This window comes from Phoxinus phoxinus (genome assembly GCF_949152265.1).
Source record: "Phoxinus phoxinus genome assembly, chromosome: 5".
Classification (NCBI taxonomy): Eukaryota; Metazoa; Chordata; class Actinopteri; order Cypriniformes; family Leuciscidae; genus Phoxinus; species Phoxinus phoxinus.
Window position 1 is genome coordinate 40,811,505 of NC_136880.1, and position 19,861 is coordinate 40,831,365.

Consider the following 19,861-nt stretch of genomic DNA (forward strand, 5'->3'; position numbering starts at 1 on the left):
AGCTCCGCCCCCTGTGCCGGGAGCAGCAGCTCATTTGCATTTAAAGGGACAGACACAAAACGGTGTGTTTTTGCTCACCCTCAAAAAGTGACAACTTTAACATGCATTATAAAAATATCTGTGGGGTATTTTGAGCTAAAACTTCACATACACACTCTGGGGACATCAGAGACTTATTTTACATCTTGTGAAAGGGCATTATACCACATGAAATTTGAATATGGTGCAAAAGTTCATTTATTTCAGTAATTCAACTTAAAAGGTGAAACTAATATATTATATAGACTCATTACATGCAAAGTGAGATATTTCAAGCCTTTATTATATATAATTTTGATGATTATGGCTTACAGCTTATGAAAACCTTTTCACAATATTCTAATTTTGAATTTGGGGTTTTCATAAACTAAGCCATAATCATCAAAATTATATAATATACATAAATGTTTATAAAAATAGCATCTTTAAATGTTATATATTTTAATGTAAACAAACAACTTTGGTACACGTTTTAAATGTGCTTTACAAAAAAAAGTGCCATATATATATATATATATGTACGTATGACAGTATTTGTTCAGTAGATTTTCTTTCTGGCTCTTGGTTGTCCAGAGGGTTTCTCTAAAGCTCAGCGGCAGATACACACCAATCCTCCTGAGTTTACTTAGTGAAAAGAGTACGCAGCTAATCAGACCTGTGTGAACAAGTGCACCCAAAGGTCTCATTCTCGTCTCTCTCTATCTCTCTCTTCCTGTTTTCCATTACAGATTTGATCATCTCTCTACAGAACTTCAAAGCAAATAAACAGACGAAGCATGTATCATCATCGAGTCACTTCAAGAGAAATCTCCATCTACCATTTGACTATAATTGTCAATAATCCCATTTTGGAAATGTGTTCACCATTACAAGTAAGAGCACCTATAATCTAGAGAAAGTTCTGATGGAGAAGATTGCAATGTGAACATAACATAACATAACATAACATAACAACATGACTTATAACATAAAACATAACATAACACACTGTAACATAACATAACACATAACATTACAACATGACTTATAACATAAAACATAACATTACATTAAACAACATAGTATGATATTACATAACATAACATACTGTAACATAACAAATGAACACAACATAACAACATGCCACATAACATAACACATATCTATAACATAACATAAAACAACACACAACACAAAACAACATAACATAGCAACTAGGGCTGTCAAAAGATTAATCACATCCAAAATAAAAGTTTGTGTTTACATAATATATGTGTGTGTACTGTGTATAATTATTATGTATAAATACACACAAATTCATGTATATATTTAAGAAATATTTGCAGTTATATAATCTATATACATTTATATAATATATAAATATTTTATATATAAATATAACCAATTTTTCTTAAATATATACATGATTGTGTGTGTTTTTATATATATAAATAATTATACACAGTACACACACATATATTATGTAAACACAAACTTTTATTTTGGATTTGATTAATCGTGATTAATCTTTTGACAGCCCTAATAGCAACATAAAACAACACAAAACAACATAACACAACACAATACATAACATAAAAACATAATGTCCCATAACATAACAACATAAAACAACACATAACAATACAACACATAACACAACAAACACAAAACAACACAAAACAACACAACACAACACAACATAACATAACAACATAACGCATAACACAACATTACATAACACAACAAAACACAACACAGCACAACATAACATAGCATAGCATAGCATAACATAACATAACAACAACATAACACAATACATAACATAACATAACACATCACACAACAAAACATAACATAACATAACATAACATAACATAAAACGCATAACACAACATAACAAAACAAAAAACATAACATAACAACAACATAACACATAACACATATCATAACACTGTAACATAACATAACATAACATAAAACGCATAACACAACAAAACAAAACAAAAAACATAACATAACATAACAACATAACGCATAACACATAACATAACACTGTAACATAACTTAACATAACATAACATAACACTGTAACATAACATAACATAACATAATAACATAACACAACACATAACAACATAAAACAAAACACATAACATACTGTAACATAACATAACATAACAAAACATAACATAACACAACATAACACAACACAAAACATAACACAACATAACAAAACATAACAACATAACACAACACATAACAACATAAAACAAAACACATAACATACTGTAACATAACATAACATAACATAATAACATAACACAACACATAACAACATAAAACAAAACACATAACATACTGTAACATAACATAACATAACAAAACATAACATAACAACAACATAACACAATACATAACATAACATAACATAACATAACACATCACACAACAAAACATAACATAACATAACATAAAACGCATAAAACAACATAACAAAACAAAAAACATAACATAACAACATAACACATAACATAACTTAACATAACATAACATAAAACGCATAACACAACATAACAAAACAAAAAACATAACATAACAACAACATAACGCATAACACATATCATAACACTGTAACATAACATAACATAACATAAAACGCATAACACAACAAAACAAAACAAAAAACATAACATAACATAACAACATAACGCATAACACATAACATAACACTGTAACATAACTTAACATAACATAACGCATAATATAACACTGTAACATAACATAACATAACATAATAACATAACACAACACATAACAACATAAAACAAAACACATAACATACTGTAACATAACATAACATAACAAAACATAACATAACACAACATAACACAACACAAAACATAACACAACATAACAAAACATAACAACATAACACAACACATAACAAAATAAAACAAAACACATAACATACTGTAACATAACATAACATAACAAAACATAACATAACACAACATAACACAACACAAAACATAACACAACATAACAAAACATAACAACATAACACAACACATAACAACATAAAACAAAACACATAACATACTGTAACATAACATAACATAACAAAACATAACATAACACAACATAACACAACACAAAACATAACACAACATAACAAAACATAACAACATAACACAACACATAACAACATAAAACAAAACACATAACATACTGTAACATAACATAACATAAGATTTGAATTGAATGCAAACCCCTTTGAGGGCACAAACACAGCAAGATGAGATAAAACAATAAAAAAAGGTATAACATTCAAATGAACAAAGTGACATCATTGGTCACATAATAACATTACCACATTACATAAAAGTAACATTCCTCAACACTGATGTTCACAGAGTCCACCAGACAACACAAACACGGCTTGCTGGATGCTTTCTATTGACCTGCGCTCTGAAGAAACATGGACTCAGGCCCTGAAATCTCAACGTGATGAATGATCCACATCGACCATCACACACTGGACATTTGTTCCTGGCCATCAGTCAGTGTAACCCTGCACAGCGAGACGCTCGCTACACACTCACGACACCGAGCGCGTCATGTGGTCACACACACGCCTCCATAGATCACATCAACCCAAACATCATTACTTATTTTAAGATGTATGATAATAACAAGAAATGAATCTGCATAAAACTAATTTAGATCATAAATGAAGGAAAATCAGACAGTGTGATTTGTGCATTCGCTCTCTATAACCTAATTTCCCGAGTTGTTTTCCAGTGCCAACGCTAACTAAGAGATTCGCTCCCATCTGGATGGCGTATCTGGTTTCCCGTAGGACAGCTGGGATTTGCTGGATCACAGGAGCTTTACTTCCTGTAGATCCGGATACAGTTCTCAGTCCTGGCAATCCACAGTGTACCAATGCATCAACTAAACTAGACATCAACAGCCATGTTTGCTTTGTTACAACACCATTCAAAAGGTTGGGGTTAGATTTTTTTTCTACAGTCCTCCTGTAGTCAATAATATTTTAGGGCCGGGACTCGATTAAAAAATTAATCTAATTAATTAGAGGCTTTGTAATTAATTAATCGAAATGAATCGCATTTTAATCGCATATAAATATTTGACCTGAGAACAGTGAGAAGTAATTTTTTTCACATGGATTTTTAGTATACCATTGAATAAGGACTGAATACATAAGCTTAAGCAACAAAATATTGTTTATTTTTGTTCAACCAAGTCCAGCAGACCAGTGCTATTTTTGCCATTAAGTGTTGCAATAGCCGTTCCCAATTCCTTGTTGCACAGCTTGCACACAACCACGCTCTTATCGACGCTTCCATCCGTTCGTTTTTTTATAACAAAATGTCCCATCCACGGGGCCGACCAAAGCGGTCTCGTCAGCTTCTTTGTTCATGTTCACTGTGGTTTGTTGTCTGAAGTTATCGTTTAGTTAGAACTGTCTATGGAAGTTATGAACGCTAGTTGGTGCTCCAGTATAATCGGTCCGCCTAAACTCATCCAGTGAGAAACGTTCTGCGGTGCAAAAATAAGTGCGATTAAAATGCGTTAAAAATGTTTAACGCGTTATTTTTTGTGTTATTAATTAATCTTAATTAAGTCCCGGCTCTAATTTTATAATATACCAAGATGACATATTTAAATGTTTTTCCTGTAAAAAAATTATTAAAAAATCGATGGCTTAAAATAGCTTGAATGTAACTCTACACCCTTGCTTCATTTAGTATATATGACCCTGGACCACAAAACCAGTCACATGACGCATTTGTGGCAATATCCAACAATACATTGTATGGGTCAAAATTATCCATTTTTCTTTTATGCCAAAAATCATTAGGATATTAAGTAAAGATCATGTTCCATGAAGATATTTTGTAAATTCCCTACCATAAATATATAAAACATGTATTTTTGTGAGTGAATGCAGCACAATCGTGAACATAAATGCACAACTTTAAAGGGGTCATGACATGAGAAACCAAATTTGCCTTGATCTTTTGGTATATAAGAGGTCTTTGTACCATTAAAACGTCCTGCAAGTTTCATAGCTTAAGACGTCCTCCCCATTATAAACGAATCATTTATTTAATCAAGCTCTAAATACAGCTCGTTCTGGATCCATGGTAAGAAGTGACGTCACGGTACGAAGTGACGTACCAGCGCTTGCATATGACCGCCTCCAGCAGAAGACAGTTACGCTTTAAGCGCAAGACAACTACGCTCATTTCGTATCATTGTCGCGCCCGCGCGCCGCGCGCCACAAGTGTTCAGTCGACGGACAGCGATTGGGTCTGTGTACAGGGAAATGACGATGCCACGCAGATGTGCTGTTCCTGGCTGTGGACAAACAACATCTTTGAATACGCTACGAAGGATCCAGTCGTCAGGGAAAAATGGATGCACTTTATTTTTTGCGGACGTCTCAGTCACGGCAGTGTTAGTTTAAGCGTTTGTTCTATACATTTGAAGGATGACTGTTTTGAGAACAAATCCCAAAATGATGCTGGCTTTGCCAGAAAACTGTTGCTCAAAGATAAGTCCGTGCCGACTATTCTGGGCTCAACAACGGCGACGTAAACTGTAAGTAATGTATTTTAAACTTTAAACTACTTTTAAAATACGCCGAATCCGCAAATGTTCTGGCTGGGGGCGTTAATAATTGATGCATAGGCACTGACGTTAGCCAATCATAACAGTGGGCGTTAACACTGAACTCTTAAAGGGGAAACACCCCCAAAACAGACTGTTTGAATCAGAGGATGAGAAACAGGGAAAAGGTCATAAATCACTACATTTTAAAAGTTTTTTGTAAAAAAACTATAGTAATACTATAATTGCACCTAAGGGAACATAATAATAAAAAATAAAAACCCATGTCATGACCCCTTTAAGGAGATTTTCTCAATGTTTAGATTTTTTGGCTCCCTCAGATTCCAGATTTTCAATAGTTGTATATCGACCAAATATTGTCCTATCATAACAAACCATACATCAATGGAAAGCTTATTTATTCAGCTTTCAGGTGAAGTATAAATCTCAATTTAAAAAAAAATTGACACATAAGACTGGTTTTGTGGTCCAGGGTCACATATGCATTTTAGTCTGCGCATTAGTCTGCGAATAGGCTTAAGTCTTGTCTGTGAAACACCCGTCTATTATTGTGTGGTATCATCAATTTCACATCCTAAATGGCATATAAACCCAAGCAAACTTCCCGTCTAAGTGTGCGGCTCTTAAACAGATCTGCTGCTTTTCTTTCATTTTGTCATTCGTCTACTGTAATGTAAATCCATTAAGTGTCTTTGTTTGCCTCCTTCACCTGCACAGAGCGTCTTTGCTTGGTTTGGCACAACAAGAAATCTATTATAAATGCTTATGGATGCAACAGCCAACCTTTTTCAGCTTGAACTTATCTGACTCGAAAATCACCATGTATTAACTGGCTCTTCCAAGTGAATGAAAACAGCGCTCAGATCAGAACGCATAATCATAAGGATAATACAATTACGGCGGAGGCCTGCAGCGTGACGATGAATCACACGTCAAATCAACACGTGTCAGAGTCGTTCACAAGCACCTGACATGGAAAACTACTATACGGAGAAAAGAAATCAATCAAATGTGACCCTGGAACACAAAACCAGTCACATGGGTCAATTTTTTTAATTGAGATGTATACATCATCTGAAAGCTGAATAAATAAGCTTTCCATTGATGTGTGGTTTGTTAGGATAGGACAATATTTGGCCGAGATACAACTATTGAAAATCTGGAATCTGAGGATGCAAAAAAATCGAAACATTGAGAAAATCTCCTTTAAAGTTGTGCATTTATGTTCACGATTGTGCTGCATTCACTCACAAAAATACATGTTTTATATATTTACTGTAGGAAATGTACTAAATATCTTCATGGAACATGATCTTTACTTAATATCCTAATGATTTTTGGCATAAAAGAAAAATCTATAATTTTGACCCATACAATGTATTGTTGGATATTGCCACTAATATACCCGTGTGTCATGTGACTGCATGGTATTATGATTCAGAGTCACAAATGGCAATTGCAAACTCACTTCATACAACAGCAGAATCTTTTTAATTTCCACAAATGATCATTTTTATTGTCTATTTCTTTAGAAAACCATTTATACCAAAACACAGACCCGAGGAAGCTACAATGAAGCTCAAGGTTACTGTAATGAGAGTTGTTTTAGGGAAAATGAATCATTTGTACATTCAGGCAAAGCTAAACGATCTAGATAACTCGTTTTCTAAGACGAGGTCATTTACAGGAAGGATTTATGTTTGTAGAATGAGTTCTCAGTGCGTGTCGTGAATGCCAAGGTTGTTGTTTTTCTGCGGTTTTCTACAGGAGCTGAACAGAAAGTTAACAAGGCATGTATCTGTACAGCATTGGTCTAATTGTATAGTATACCGCAGACAAATTAGCAATCACAAGCTCATAATTATGCAAAGTAGCGAGCGCCCCGTGACTGCACGCCGGCCGAAAAGACAGCGATCGTATAAAAGACAGCGATCGCACTGAAGTGCTCTAGACCTGGAGGTTATTCTCTTAGATCTGGAGGGAGTTATTGATGAACAACAGGAGCCTCGCGTCTTTTTAATGAACTAACTATTTTCCAAGTCAAATAAGGAGCTTTACCACTGGGAACGTTTAAACTCACGGTGATAATCTAAAGTGCCCCAATGCTAAAGACTCGTAATGTCTTCCTGTTTCTTTTGAATGTGTAGCTGATTATCACACTAAAAGCATAATGAGTGTCAATAACGTAAATTATTAAGGGATTTAAGTGGCACTGAGCAGTCAGTGTTAATTACGACCAACTATTTGTCTCGAAACATATTAATTTATGAGTTGAGATCTTTATTTTCTGTCATTGTGAGAATGACAGCTTGTATTATGCCTGGGTGACTAAACATATACAACTATATGCCACAATAACAATGCATTTTCTTATGTTTTATGTATGTCAAATTATTTTTTTTATGTTTTTGAAAAAAAGTGTCTTCTACTCAACAAGGCTGCATTTATTTGATTAAAATACAGTAAAAACAATTATATTGTGAAATATTATTACAATTTAAAATAACTTTTCTATTTGAATATAATATTAAAATGTAATTTATTCCTGTGATCAAAGCTGAATTTTCAACATCATTACTCCAGTCTTCAGTGTCACATGACCCTTCAGAAATCATTATAATATGATGATTTGCTGCTCAAGAAACATTTACACTGTAAAAAATGATTGTGATTTTAACGGTAAAAGACTACAGTGAAAAACTGTTAATTGGTTAACAGAAAGTTTCTGTACTATATACGGTAAATAACTGTGATAGATCTAATGGTACATTTCATGTAATTTTACTGTAAAATACCGTTAAATTTACAGTTTTTGAAAGTGAAAAAGAACAACTCATTGTATAATTTACGGTGAAAAAACGTAAATTGACATTCCCACAATTCCCTGCATGACACTTCACATTTTATGTATTTTTGTTGAAATAACTATGTTTCTTCATATTTTTCTTAGTTTTTTCTAATCAGTTATGTACATTAGGGTGGTTATCAGTGTATTACAATGGTACAAAACAGATATTAATACTTCAATAGGACAGAAAATTCACATTATAAAATACGGTTTATTACTGTAAATTTTAAGTTAAGTCTGTAAAACGTTGCTACCGTATTTTTGACGGTAAAGTTCTGGCAACCACAGCTGCCGTTTTTTTTACCGTAAAAATCACGGTTTCATTTTTACAGTCAGTGTATGATTATTATTAATGTTTAAAAAAAAAACTATTTTTTGCTGATTAATACTTTTGTGGGAACTGTTATACTTTTTTTCAGGATTCTTTGATCAATAGAAAAGTTCAGAAGAACAGCTTTTATTTGAAATATATATCTTTTATAAAATTATGAATGTATTTACTGTCACTTTTGATTAATTTAATCCATCCTTCCTGAATTAAAGTATTAATTTGTATTCATTTATTTATTTTTTATCTTACTGACCCCAAACTTTTGAACGGTAGAGTGTATTTTCTACCAAAAGCATTAAAAAAAATGAGACTGAAAATTTGTGAATGAACAAATAATTGAATCTTAAATATTGAGTCATTCACCAAACCAAAAACATGAAAATAAATCAAACCCATAAACTCAAAAGTCATTTTTGCTACTAATGAGAATCATTTTGATACACTTTCTCAGAAACAAAACCCTGTAAATTTTAATTGTATATCAGCTATTTTGTCAACGTTTAGAAGAAAATGAGCATATAGGTGATCTCCAATACTGCATTAAAATCATCATAATGTTGCTTAATTATATATTGTCAGCAAAATCATGTAGAAACGACATACATCGGCATATTTTCCATACAGTGTGACGTCCAGTCATGAGCCGCATCCACAGTGTTTCAGAGCCTCATTGACTGACAGAGGTTTTGACACTGAGCTTTAATTACAGACAGAAGTGTGACTTCGCCGTCAGATCTCCACTTGAGCCTGTCTGGACCTTGACAACACAACAGTCAACACGTTTGAGATCAATTTCCCAGTGTTAAAGTCCCCGTCTGCTCTCTGCAGGGGTCTGCGCCCATAGCACAGAAACATCAGAAAGGAAATGTATGTAATAGCATCCGTTAGACTTAAAAGAAAAGATCTGGTCACTTAAACAAAACTTAAAGCGGACCTATGAAACCTTTTTTTACAAGATGTAATATAAGTCCCCGGAGTTTCAACTTAAAATACCCCACAGATAATAATGCCCCTTTTTGGGTACACGATGATAGTGGAAAGACCGAACGTGTCTCCAGAGCACAAACAGATCTGCTCGTGCGCGAGGTAAAAGTGCGCTAGCAGATCATCTACGGGACAAGCCGGACTCCACCATATCTTTATGTACACAATATTACTCTTTTACATTGTAATCCTTTTATTTTAAATATTTGGCATGTTTGTGTGCTGCTGTGTGTCCCTGTGTTTAATAAGCAGAGTGTACGCGCGTTGTGGACCCGCCTATAGGCGCACATTACTAACACGCTCATTAAGTAACAAAACAAATATTGCGGCACTGACTTTAGAGCAGGTTTCAGTTGGTCAATGGCGCAATTTATTTATTTATTTGTTATTTAATGAGCGTGTTAGTAATGTGCAGTCTATTTCTGTTGCCTCAAAATAGCAACGCGCAAATGCGCCTGAACACACCTCGTTCTCCACCAGCCCATGGGCGCACAAATGGGCACAAAAGCATTTGGTATTTAAACAACGTGGCGAAGAACGTGAAAATGATAACTGCGTCGGGCTGAAACTAGCAAAAAACACTTGCGTCGCGCGTGACGCTACATTGCGCCGGGTGTAAGATAGGGCCCTACGTGTCTTTGCATCTAAAATTGAGAGACACGGGCAGAGGAAAACGCAAGGTGTAGAGAAACGTTTTTTTTTAAAGTTCAACTTCTTGAGAGCAAAGTTTTGAGAACGCTGTAAGAAGCGAGATGCTAGCTCAGCGGTCAAACGCGTCCGTCCAGCGCATTTACATAGAAGAGTCGCGCAGTGGAGTGAAAAACGCATCTTATGTTCATTAATACAGCTAAAACATTCTGATTGTTTATCACGGAGACTTCTTGTGTTTCCACGAGCTGCTCTACAGAGGAGATAAACATAAAGACTGTGTACGGCTCACTCAGGGGAGGAGCTAAGCTAATATGTTGTGGGCGGGGCCTGTTGCATTGTGATGTCCCAAAGCACAGAAAAAGCTAACGTTTGGAGACACTGTTTGTTATTTAAGGGGGATATGAAACAAGCAGTGGCAGTGGGTGGACATTAGAGGATTGTTGTGTACATACACTGCCGACACACATTTATGACTATAGGTCCCCTTGAACTGAAAAGTCCATTAAACCTCCTGATGTATAAATAAGCAAAATCAAAGTGTATTGGATCGGTAGACTCATGGTTCAACTGTGCCAGCTGAGATTGGCACATATTTCTATTAAGACATCCGCAGTCCATTTGTGTCAACCTGGAGAATAACCCTCCACTTTCCCTGACACTCACCATCATATTTCATTCAGAGTTATATTATATTCAGAGTTCATGCGGTTAATGCCTGTGTGTAGTTCTGTTACACACCAGTGTGAATGTGGCGCAAATTAATTTAAAATCATTTTAAGATTGCATATATTTAACTATGAAAGCCCATTCCCTCCACATAAGAAAAGTCCCCACACTCCTGTTGTTCATGCTTTGGTAAGTCATAATTATGGCATTATGGAAAAAAAAACTTTGGTTAAAAAAAGTCAATATTAGTAAAAGAAAAAGAAAAAAAGTATGAGAAATGCATAACCATGAGACAAAAAAAATGAAAATGATAAGATAAACACAATTATGACATGATAAATCTTAATTATGAGATAAAAAATACCAAAGTTATAAGATAAAGTCATAATTATTCCATTAATTAAGCCATTTAGATAAAGTCATAATTATGCCATTAATTAAGCCATTAAGTCACAAAATTTTGAAATAAAAAGGAGACAATGTCATAATTGACAAAAACATAACTAAGACTGTTATAATTTTGACTTTCTCATAATTATGACTACATGTCAATATTTTAACTATTTATGCCATTATTTTTACTGTCATAATTATGACTTTTTATGTCATCTTTTCATCATTTCTACTTTCTATCATAATTTGCACTTTTTAATATCTCAATTTCAACATTTTATGTCATAATTATGAACCTTTATATATTATAATAATAATTCCCCAAAGCATTTTTTTGCTTTGAGGAAATGGCCTTTCATAATTAACAGGTATGATATACACAGGTGAAACTCGAAAAAGTTTAATATTGTGCAAAAGTTCAATTATTTCAGTAATTCAACTTATAAGGTGAAACTAATATATTACTGTATATAGACTCATTACATGCAAAGTGAGATATTTCAAGCCTTTATTTGTTATAATTTTGATGATTATGGCTTACAAGCTTATGAAACCCCCAAATTCAAAATCTCAGAAAATTAGAATATTAAATGAAATCAATCAAAAAAAGGATTTTAAAAACAGAAATGTCGGCCCTCTGAAAAGTATAATCATGCATATATACTCAGTACTTGTTTGGGTCTCTTTTGCATGAATTACTGCCTCAATGCTGAGAAATAAATGAACTTTTGTATATGGCGAAACTGATTTCACCAAGTGCATAAATATCTTTGTTGATCCTGGAACAACATTTCAATCAACCAATCAGATTTGAGAGACAGTTTATGTCAAGATTAGTCAGGGTTAGGTGCTTCTCCATCAGGGTTATTCACATATCATTTCCTTCTGATTTAGGGATAAATTAGGGTTAGGACAACATTTTTGGATAGGAATGTTGTTCCAGGATTAACAAAATATCATGTCTCCCTTGGCAAAATCCCAGTGGCTGATATGGAGCTGTGTGTATATGGGATTTCCAGTATGTTTGTGAGATTGGTGACGTACCTCTTCCCACTGGTGAATGTAGCGGATGAGCCGAGAGAGACGCAGCAGCCTCAGCAAGCTCAGGATTTTAGTGAATCGCACAATCCTCAGAGCTCGCGCCGTCTTGTACACCTCCGAGTCTATGCCCTGCTCCACGATCAGGAAGATATAATCCACCGGAATGGAAGAGACAAAGTCCACCACAAACCAGGTCTTCAGGTACTTCTTCTTGATGGTCTTGGGGTCCAGGATGATGTCGGAGTTGTCCTCGATAATGATGCCCGTGCGGAAGTTGAGCACCAGGTCCATGAGGAAGAAGGTGTCGGAGATCACGTTGAAGATGATCCACGGGGTGGTGGTCTCTTCTTTGAAGAAGGTGATGCCCACAGGAATAATGATCAGGTTGCCCACCATGAAGAGGAGCATGGTGAAATCCCAGTAGAACCTGCGAGAGAGAAACGGGAGAGACTTTATAGCACCAATTCACCCTGCGATTTCACTACTGAACATGTGTACACGCTGGGTGGATGTTTACCTGCACAAAACTATCACAATATTAATCCGAATTCACTCATAATCTCATATTGCAAGCATCATGTGAATGCATAAACCGTTTGCAATGACGAGAGGAAGACACAGAAAACTCAAAAAGACAGCTGGCATATGAACAACAAATGAATATTTGGTAATGAGCAATACATTTGGGTAACTTTATTTTGTAACACTTTAGACATTCGACTAACTATAAGTACATTTGCAGCTACATGTCAACTAGGTGTCAGTAGAGTATTAATAACTTAATATCTGCTGACACTTTATTTTGATGCTCCTCAACAGACATTATACTAACTACAGGTGACACTCGAAAAATTCGATTATCGTGCAAAAGTTCATTTATTTTCAGTAATTCAACTTAAAAGGTGAAACTAATATATTATATAGACTCATTACATGCAAAGTGAGATATTTCAAGCCTTAATTTGTTATAATTTTGATGATTATGGCTTACAGCTTATGAAAACTTTTTCACAATATTCTAATATTGAATTTGGGGTTTTCATAAGCTGTAAGCCATAATCATCAAAATTATAACAAATAAAGGCTTGAAATATCTCACTTTGCATGTAATGAGTCTATATAATATATTAGTTTCACCTTTTAAGTTGAATTACTGAAATAAATGAACTTTTGCACCATATTATAAAAATGTGAGTTTCACCTGTATAATAAATTTGCAACTTTATGCCAACTTATTCTACTAGCCTGAACACCTAATCCAACCTAACTGTCTACTAATACTCTAATAACTGCTTTCAAACTTGGGACTATGAAAATAAAGTGTAACCACCTGGGTTATAGTAGGTATTAATGTGTTTGTTAAAATTAGTTAATAAAAGTACAACTATTCATTGTCAGTTCAAGTCCATGATTATTATATTAACATACAACTTTAGATTTTAATAACGTATTAGTAAATGATTAAATGAATATTAACTAAGATTAATAAATGCATTAGAAGTATTTTCATTGTTAGTTCACGGTAACTAACGCAGTCAATGTTAACAAATTCCAATGTTAAACTTATTGCAAAGCATTACTGAAAGATTGAAAGTCAAGCTACTGAAAATATTATATTTGGAGCGAGGAGGATTTTTTTTTTTTTTTTTTTTTTTTTACATTTTAAGAAACATCACGGCCTGCATTTGTGAGATTCTCATGACCTATATTTTGCAGATCATGTTTGCTTCTGCTTAAAAACATGCATGAGAATCAATGAGTCGATTAAATAACGGTAATTTCCTGTTTATTCTGATTGTCATTAAAATGCATAGAGAAATATTCTTCTGATAGCTTTCAATCCAATAAGTCTAATGACATTAAACATTTCTAATGTGAATATTATATATTCATTAAATAATGAATATGATTATTACTGTGCTGTGAGGATTATAATGCTTTCAGCATGTCACATTAAACAGGTTTTGTTTTGCACACTATAAATCAATAACATTAGCACTGCACTGAAGCATCGCATTATGATACGAGAAGGCTTTATATTGACCTTGTAAGGAGGGCTAGGGTGCCGAAAACCTCACAAGACCCTTGATATTTGAGTCTCAAACGGCTGTGACGGGTGTGAGCCAACTCCTGAGGGTCTGAAATAAAGCATGGAGCGGATATGATCGGTTTCCACGTGGTGCTGCACACGTGTGCAACTCAAGGTCACAGCAGAGCGCTAAGGTGCATGCTGACTCATAACCGGAGACTGATGCAACAATGGCCGTCTCTTTATGCGAGGTTTGCAACAGCTGATCGTCTCTAAGAACTGGCGAGGGTCTTTGATATGTCAAGATGACATTTCAATGGAGTGGGAGTGCTGAAAAAGATATGCATCAGTTTCAGGATTTTCTACGCAGATGGATGTGGATGTTTTTGCATGCAACCTCATGCAAAGATTGCATTTTCATCATTACCAGCAGTGATCTAAAGACATTATGACCCAAACAAAGTCTCAACACCGTGCATAATGCATTGCAACAACTCATCTCCAGCTCAGGTTCCGGGGCCTTCTGTGATTTACATCCCACGTAATCATTTAAAGACGGACTAAAATGTGAAATGTAACCTGATACATGAACCCCGAGCATTGCAAACACAGTGTGAGGTCTTTCATTAGACGAGTGTGTCGCTGTCCACTTATTGAGGCGCTGATACATGACAACATGACCAACTCTCTGTAGAATAACTACAGAGCTTTTACTCTCTATTTATTGCTTCAATATTTTAAAACCTATCAGTAACACTTGACATATGCATTGTGTGACCATGAGGCAATCAGATTATCTCAGAACGAATGTAAATATGTTCAAATCTAATGCAGAATATCGACTAGACACAATATGTGCTTCAATGTATGTGGTGTCACATTGTTATGGTTTTTCTAGTGGGTTAAAAATAAATGAAAAACTACTGGACGACAAATGCTTAGTCTAAAATCACAATGCCATTGCTTTTTTGTTTTAGTTTTTAAAACCATTTTAAGAATAGCCTGGATAGATAACATGCCTCAATTTTCTGAGAGAATAATATAATACTTGTGTGTTCAGGTTTGGCTGCTTTTGAGGGCCAGATTGTGACAAACTGATTCTTCACAAACATAGTTAAAAACTGACTAGTGAGGACAAATAAATTATTTGAAAGGGTCATAAATCAGTCAAATCATGCTTAGCTTTAAATCTACTTATCAACATGTGTGTGAGGGGTTTGGTTTACAGTTCTGGAAATACAGTGGGGTTTAAAAGTCTAATGTTGATGATAAAAATGTACTCATTAGTATTAATTTGAGAATGCATCTGTTGCTTTAATGACAGCAGCACTGAAGCTGACATAAACAAAACCTGATGATCATGTCACTAATAATGCAGGAGGATCTTAAAGATCTTGGTAACAATAAGGTTTCAAAACAATAATCAGTACTGTGAACTAAAAACGAACATGATTTTTTTATTAACTAACATTAGCAAAGGTTAATCAGTGCTGTAAAAATCTATTGTGCATTGTTAGTATGCATTAACCAGTGAGTGAGACCTTATTAGGTATGACCAATATCTCTGCTTATGCATATATATGATATAACAATTTTCCAAAATCCTCAAATGCGAGCGAAAGAAGATCAGTTTTGGATCCCATGCACAGACCCCGTTCCGGTTGTTTGGTCAACATGTCCAAAGTTTCTCTCACCTGAAGTCGCTGTAGGGGTGAATGATCCAGTTTCCCGCCGATTTCACGCGCTCCTGCTCCTTCTCCACCGCCTTCTGGCTCCCGTACATGCGCAGGGAGAATTTATTGACCCCGGGCTGCAACATGCTACTGAACTGCCTCTGCATGAAGCTCGCCTGGCTGTCCCGGCTGTCCCGGGTCTCGGTGTCCTCCTGACCTCCATCCTCGGATTTGAGGAACGTCACCGAGTTTCGGGGCTGCTGTGCGCCGTGGATCGAAGACGAGGCTTTCCTGCTGGGAGTGTTGGAAAAGGACACTTTGGAATCCTTCTTCTCCGGGAACCCGGGGTTGTTCGAGGCGTCCTGGCCCTGCGTGCTGGTTCCGTCAACGCTGGTCGTTGAATTGCACGCTGTCCGCTTAAACCCGTCCGTCTTGGACATGATGGACCGGAGGCTCCCGGTGCCGGAGTCCCGCCTGCACTCCCCGTTCTTGTTGCATTTCATGCTGGAAAGCGGTGCTGAGGGATTGCCGTCGCCTTCGGCAGCATTACAAGGCTCTACCGTCACGGTGGCCACTACGGTAGACGCTTTGCCTCCTCCTCCTCCGCCCTTAACGGTGTCGTGGCGACCCGCAGCAGAAGCAGCATCACCCGGGCGCGCATCAGTGGAAGTGGAGCTCCTGGACGCGCCTCCTCCTCTTCCTCCTCCTCCTCCTCTAATCTGATGCGCGCTCCCTCCTCCTCCTGCTCTCCTCAGTCGCGGATGCTGAAACTTGGATTCCTCCTCCCCATCTTCCGTCTCCTCCGTGGCGACGTGATTGGGTTTCGGGTTCGAACCGGAGGCGGCATCCGAGTTGGACTCCAGGCAACTCTTGGCGGTGCTTTTCCCGGCGCAGTGATACGCCGGCGCGCTCTTATGGGCCGCTTTCTTCGTCATGGCAACATCCGAACCGGGGGAGAGCTCATTCCGGTCCATGTCATTCACCGGATCAGATTTGGCCTGTAATTATCTTTGCGGGAAACCAATCAGCAGGGATGATGGGCGAGAGAGAGAGAGAGAGAGAGAGAGAGAGAGAGAGAGAGAGAGAGAGAGAGAGAGAGAGAGAGAGAGAGAGAGAGAGAGAGAGAGAGAGAGAGAGAGAGAGAGAGAGAGAGAGAGAGAGAGAGAGAGAGAGAGAGAGAGAGACGTGATTTCTTTGCCAACAAAATGAAACAGCTTTTAGTTTATTAACTGTTTGTTGGGTCACTCTCTGAGTCTGAGTGCATTTACCATTTCAATAAGTTATATAGGATTTTAAACACTCTAAAAGTGTCGCGTAATTGCGTAATTTCAAACTGTATATTGTCAAATAATATCAAATGATATAGTAGCCTACGTCTTATGACAACAGGGTTGAAAGTTATTCAACTAATTCAGGCATTGTGCTCAAGGTCATGAAATTAAATAACATATAAATATAAAACACGTGACAAACAAATAGTACAAATGGCTTCACGCACTTCCTAAAATGATGATGTCATTATGGCATTTGCGCATTATTAAATAACAAGGTTTGCATTTAATCTCACTTTAAATGTTTTAATAACACAATTTGGATCAGTAAAATATAGCTAGAACTTACAAACTGCGAGAAAATAAAAACAATGCATTGCCAAAATGAGCACTCTAAAAAATGCTGGGTTGTTTCAACCAAATTTTGGGTCAAATATGGACAAACCCAAACGTTCTGGGTTTGTCCATATTTGACCCAAAATTGGGTTGAAACAACCCAGCATTTTTTAGAGTGTATAAGAGGCGGATAACAATACGCATAACGCATAACAATAAAGAAAACATGTTAATTGTTTGCTGATGTTTTAACCTGCACATAATAAATGTGTGTGAGACACTTTCTTTATTCGCGCATACGAGCACGTTTCGTTTTTATTAATTTGTTGTCTTCACAGTCCTGCTGACTTGATGAAGTCATCAATCATAAGTCTATTGTGCTTATCCAGAGAGAAATCTATTAATGACTAAGGTCACGTGCACAAACAGATGGCTGGAATATTTAACGCTACTATTGTCGCATAAACAGTCTGGCACTTTTGTCTAAAAAGGCAGATGTCGTCATCATGGCGTTATGATGTCACGCCGGTAGAGGATGCGCTCAATGACAGGCGACAGTGCGAATACTATATTATAAATCTTATTTTAATATTTGCTAAATTCCATATACATAAATGTAAGTACAGTAAAACCAATCCTTTGTTTTTGGTTCTTGAAAAAGAAATGCAATTATATATCAAAACTATCTTTCATTCCCACAATAAGAAAGCAATTAAAACTATTTTGGTTTGTGAATCCTTTGATATTTTTATATAATGTTTAGCCTTCCCCCCTGGCTGTCTGTTTTTGTTTTTTGTTTTTTCTATTTTGTTTATATTGCAATTCTATCTGTACATTGACTTTGTTTGAAGTGAAATTAAAAAAAAAAAAAAAAAAAAAAAAAAAAAAAAAAAAAACGAGAGAAAAAAAAAAAAAAAAAAAAAAAGACAGGCGACAGTGCGATCAGAGTCAGGCTGGTGTGTGGCGCCACCTACTGGCACACACACGGAACTACAGCAGAGCACTGAAGAGTCACTCAGCTGTACACACCTGTTGAATCTCTCCAGAATTAGAGATATATACAGAGATCTCATAGAGAGAGAAAAAAGACCTCGCGCTGAGATACTCTTCAACTAATAATGCAGCAATAATGTTCAAAATTATTATTATTTTATATCAAACATAGATGCTAGCTGCAATGATGGCCATTAAAGTGTTAAAAATAATCTGATAAAATGCAGTGGGGATAAAAAAAAATAAAAAAAAAGACCGACTCCACATTTTTGTACAAATTATATCATCAGCATAATAATTTGAGAATGTTATATTATATGCTTGAGAGCTATAAAATAATTCAGTGCTGATATATCTAGATTTATGGATAAATCAGCACAAAAAAATTATTTTTAAAATAAATATCACATATTTTAGATTATATTAATGTAAAATAAATGACAGACAGATGCATTGCTTCATGCGCTTCCTACAACGATGAATAATGAATATATCATTATGGTAACTGCATATTACTTGACAAGGTTTGCATATGTTTTAATAACACTAACTGAAGCAAAAGAAGATTAGTTGGTTTAGTGATCTAGAAATGCTGAAAAACATGATTTAAAGAGTCATTTCTGGGTTAATAAGGGGGAAAATCCCAGATCTGTATGCTCTCTACTTTCATAGTAGACATATTCATAATATTTCCACCACTCGCACACAACAGAAAGCTCATGTGTGAGAACTGCATCTGTTCTTGAGCACTTCCACGGTCAGAAAGCATGTCATCTTCCTCCGTGAGCATCATCGAGAAGTCCTGCAGACTAGTAGATCTTACCTTGTTATCCCTGACGCTGACGTGGAAGTGAAGCCAGCCAATGCAGAGACTGAGGATACCTTGAGAACAGCGCCTGGAGCAATGACATTGAAAGGTTGTCTCAGCTCAGCGTGGGACGCGTCCCTTCAGTGATGGAGCGTGTGACC

General features: G+C 35.8%; 1 protein-coding gene across 2 annotated transcripts in view; it reads right to left on the minus strand.

Moving 5' to 3' along the window:
* The window catches only part of LOC306998170 (potassium/sodium hyperpolarization-activated cyclic nucleotide-gated channel 2), a gene marked incomplete at its 5' end in the record, with an annotated part of 66,431 nt that extends 49,165 nt beyond the window's left edge, over positions 1 to 17,266 (minus strand). For both annotated transcript variants that reach the window (XM_079612033.1, XM_079612032.1), the window contains 2 exons: positions 12,594 to 13,017; positions 16,314 to 17,266. In XM_079612033.1, the coding sequence (XP_079468159.1) occupies positions 12,594 to 13,017; positions 16,314 to 17,266 (1,377 nt within the window). The remainder of the gene's footprint in view (positions 1 to 12,593; positions 13,018 to 16,313) is intronic.
* Between the last annotated feature and the right edge of the window lie 2,595 nt (positions 17,267 to 19,861).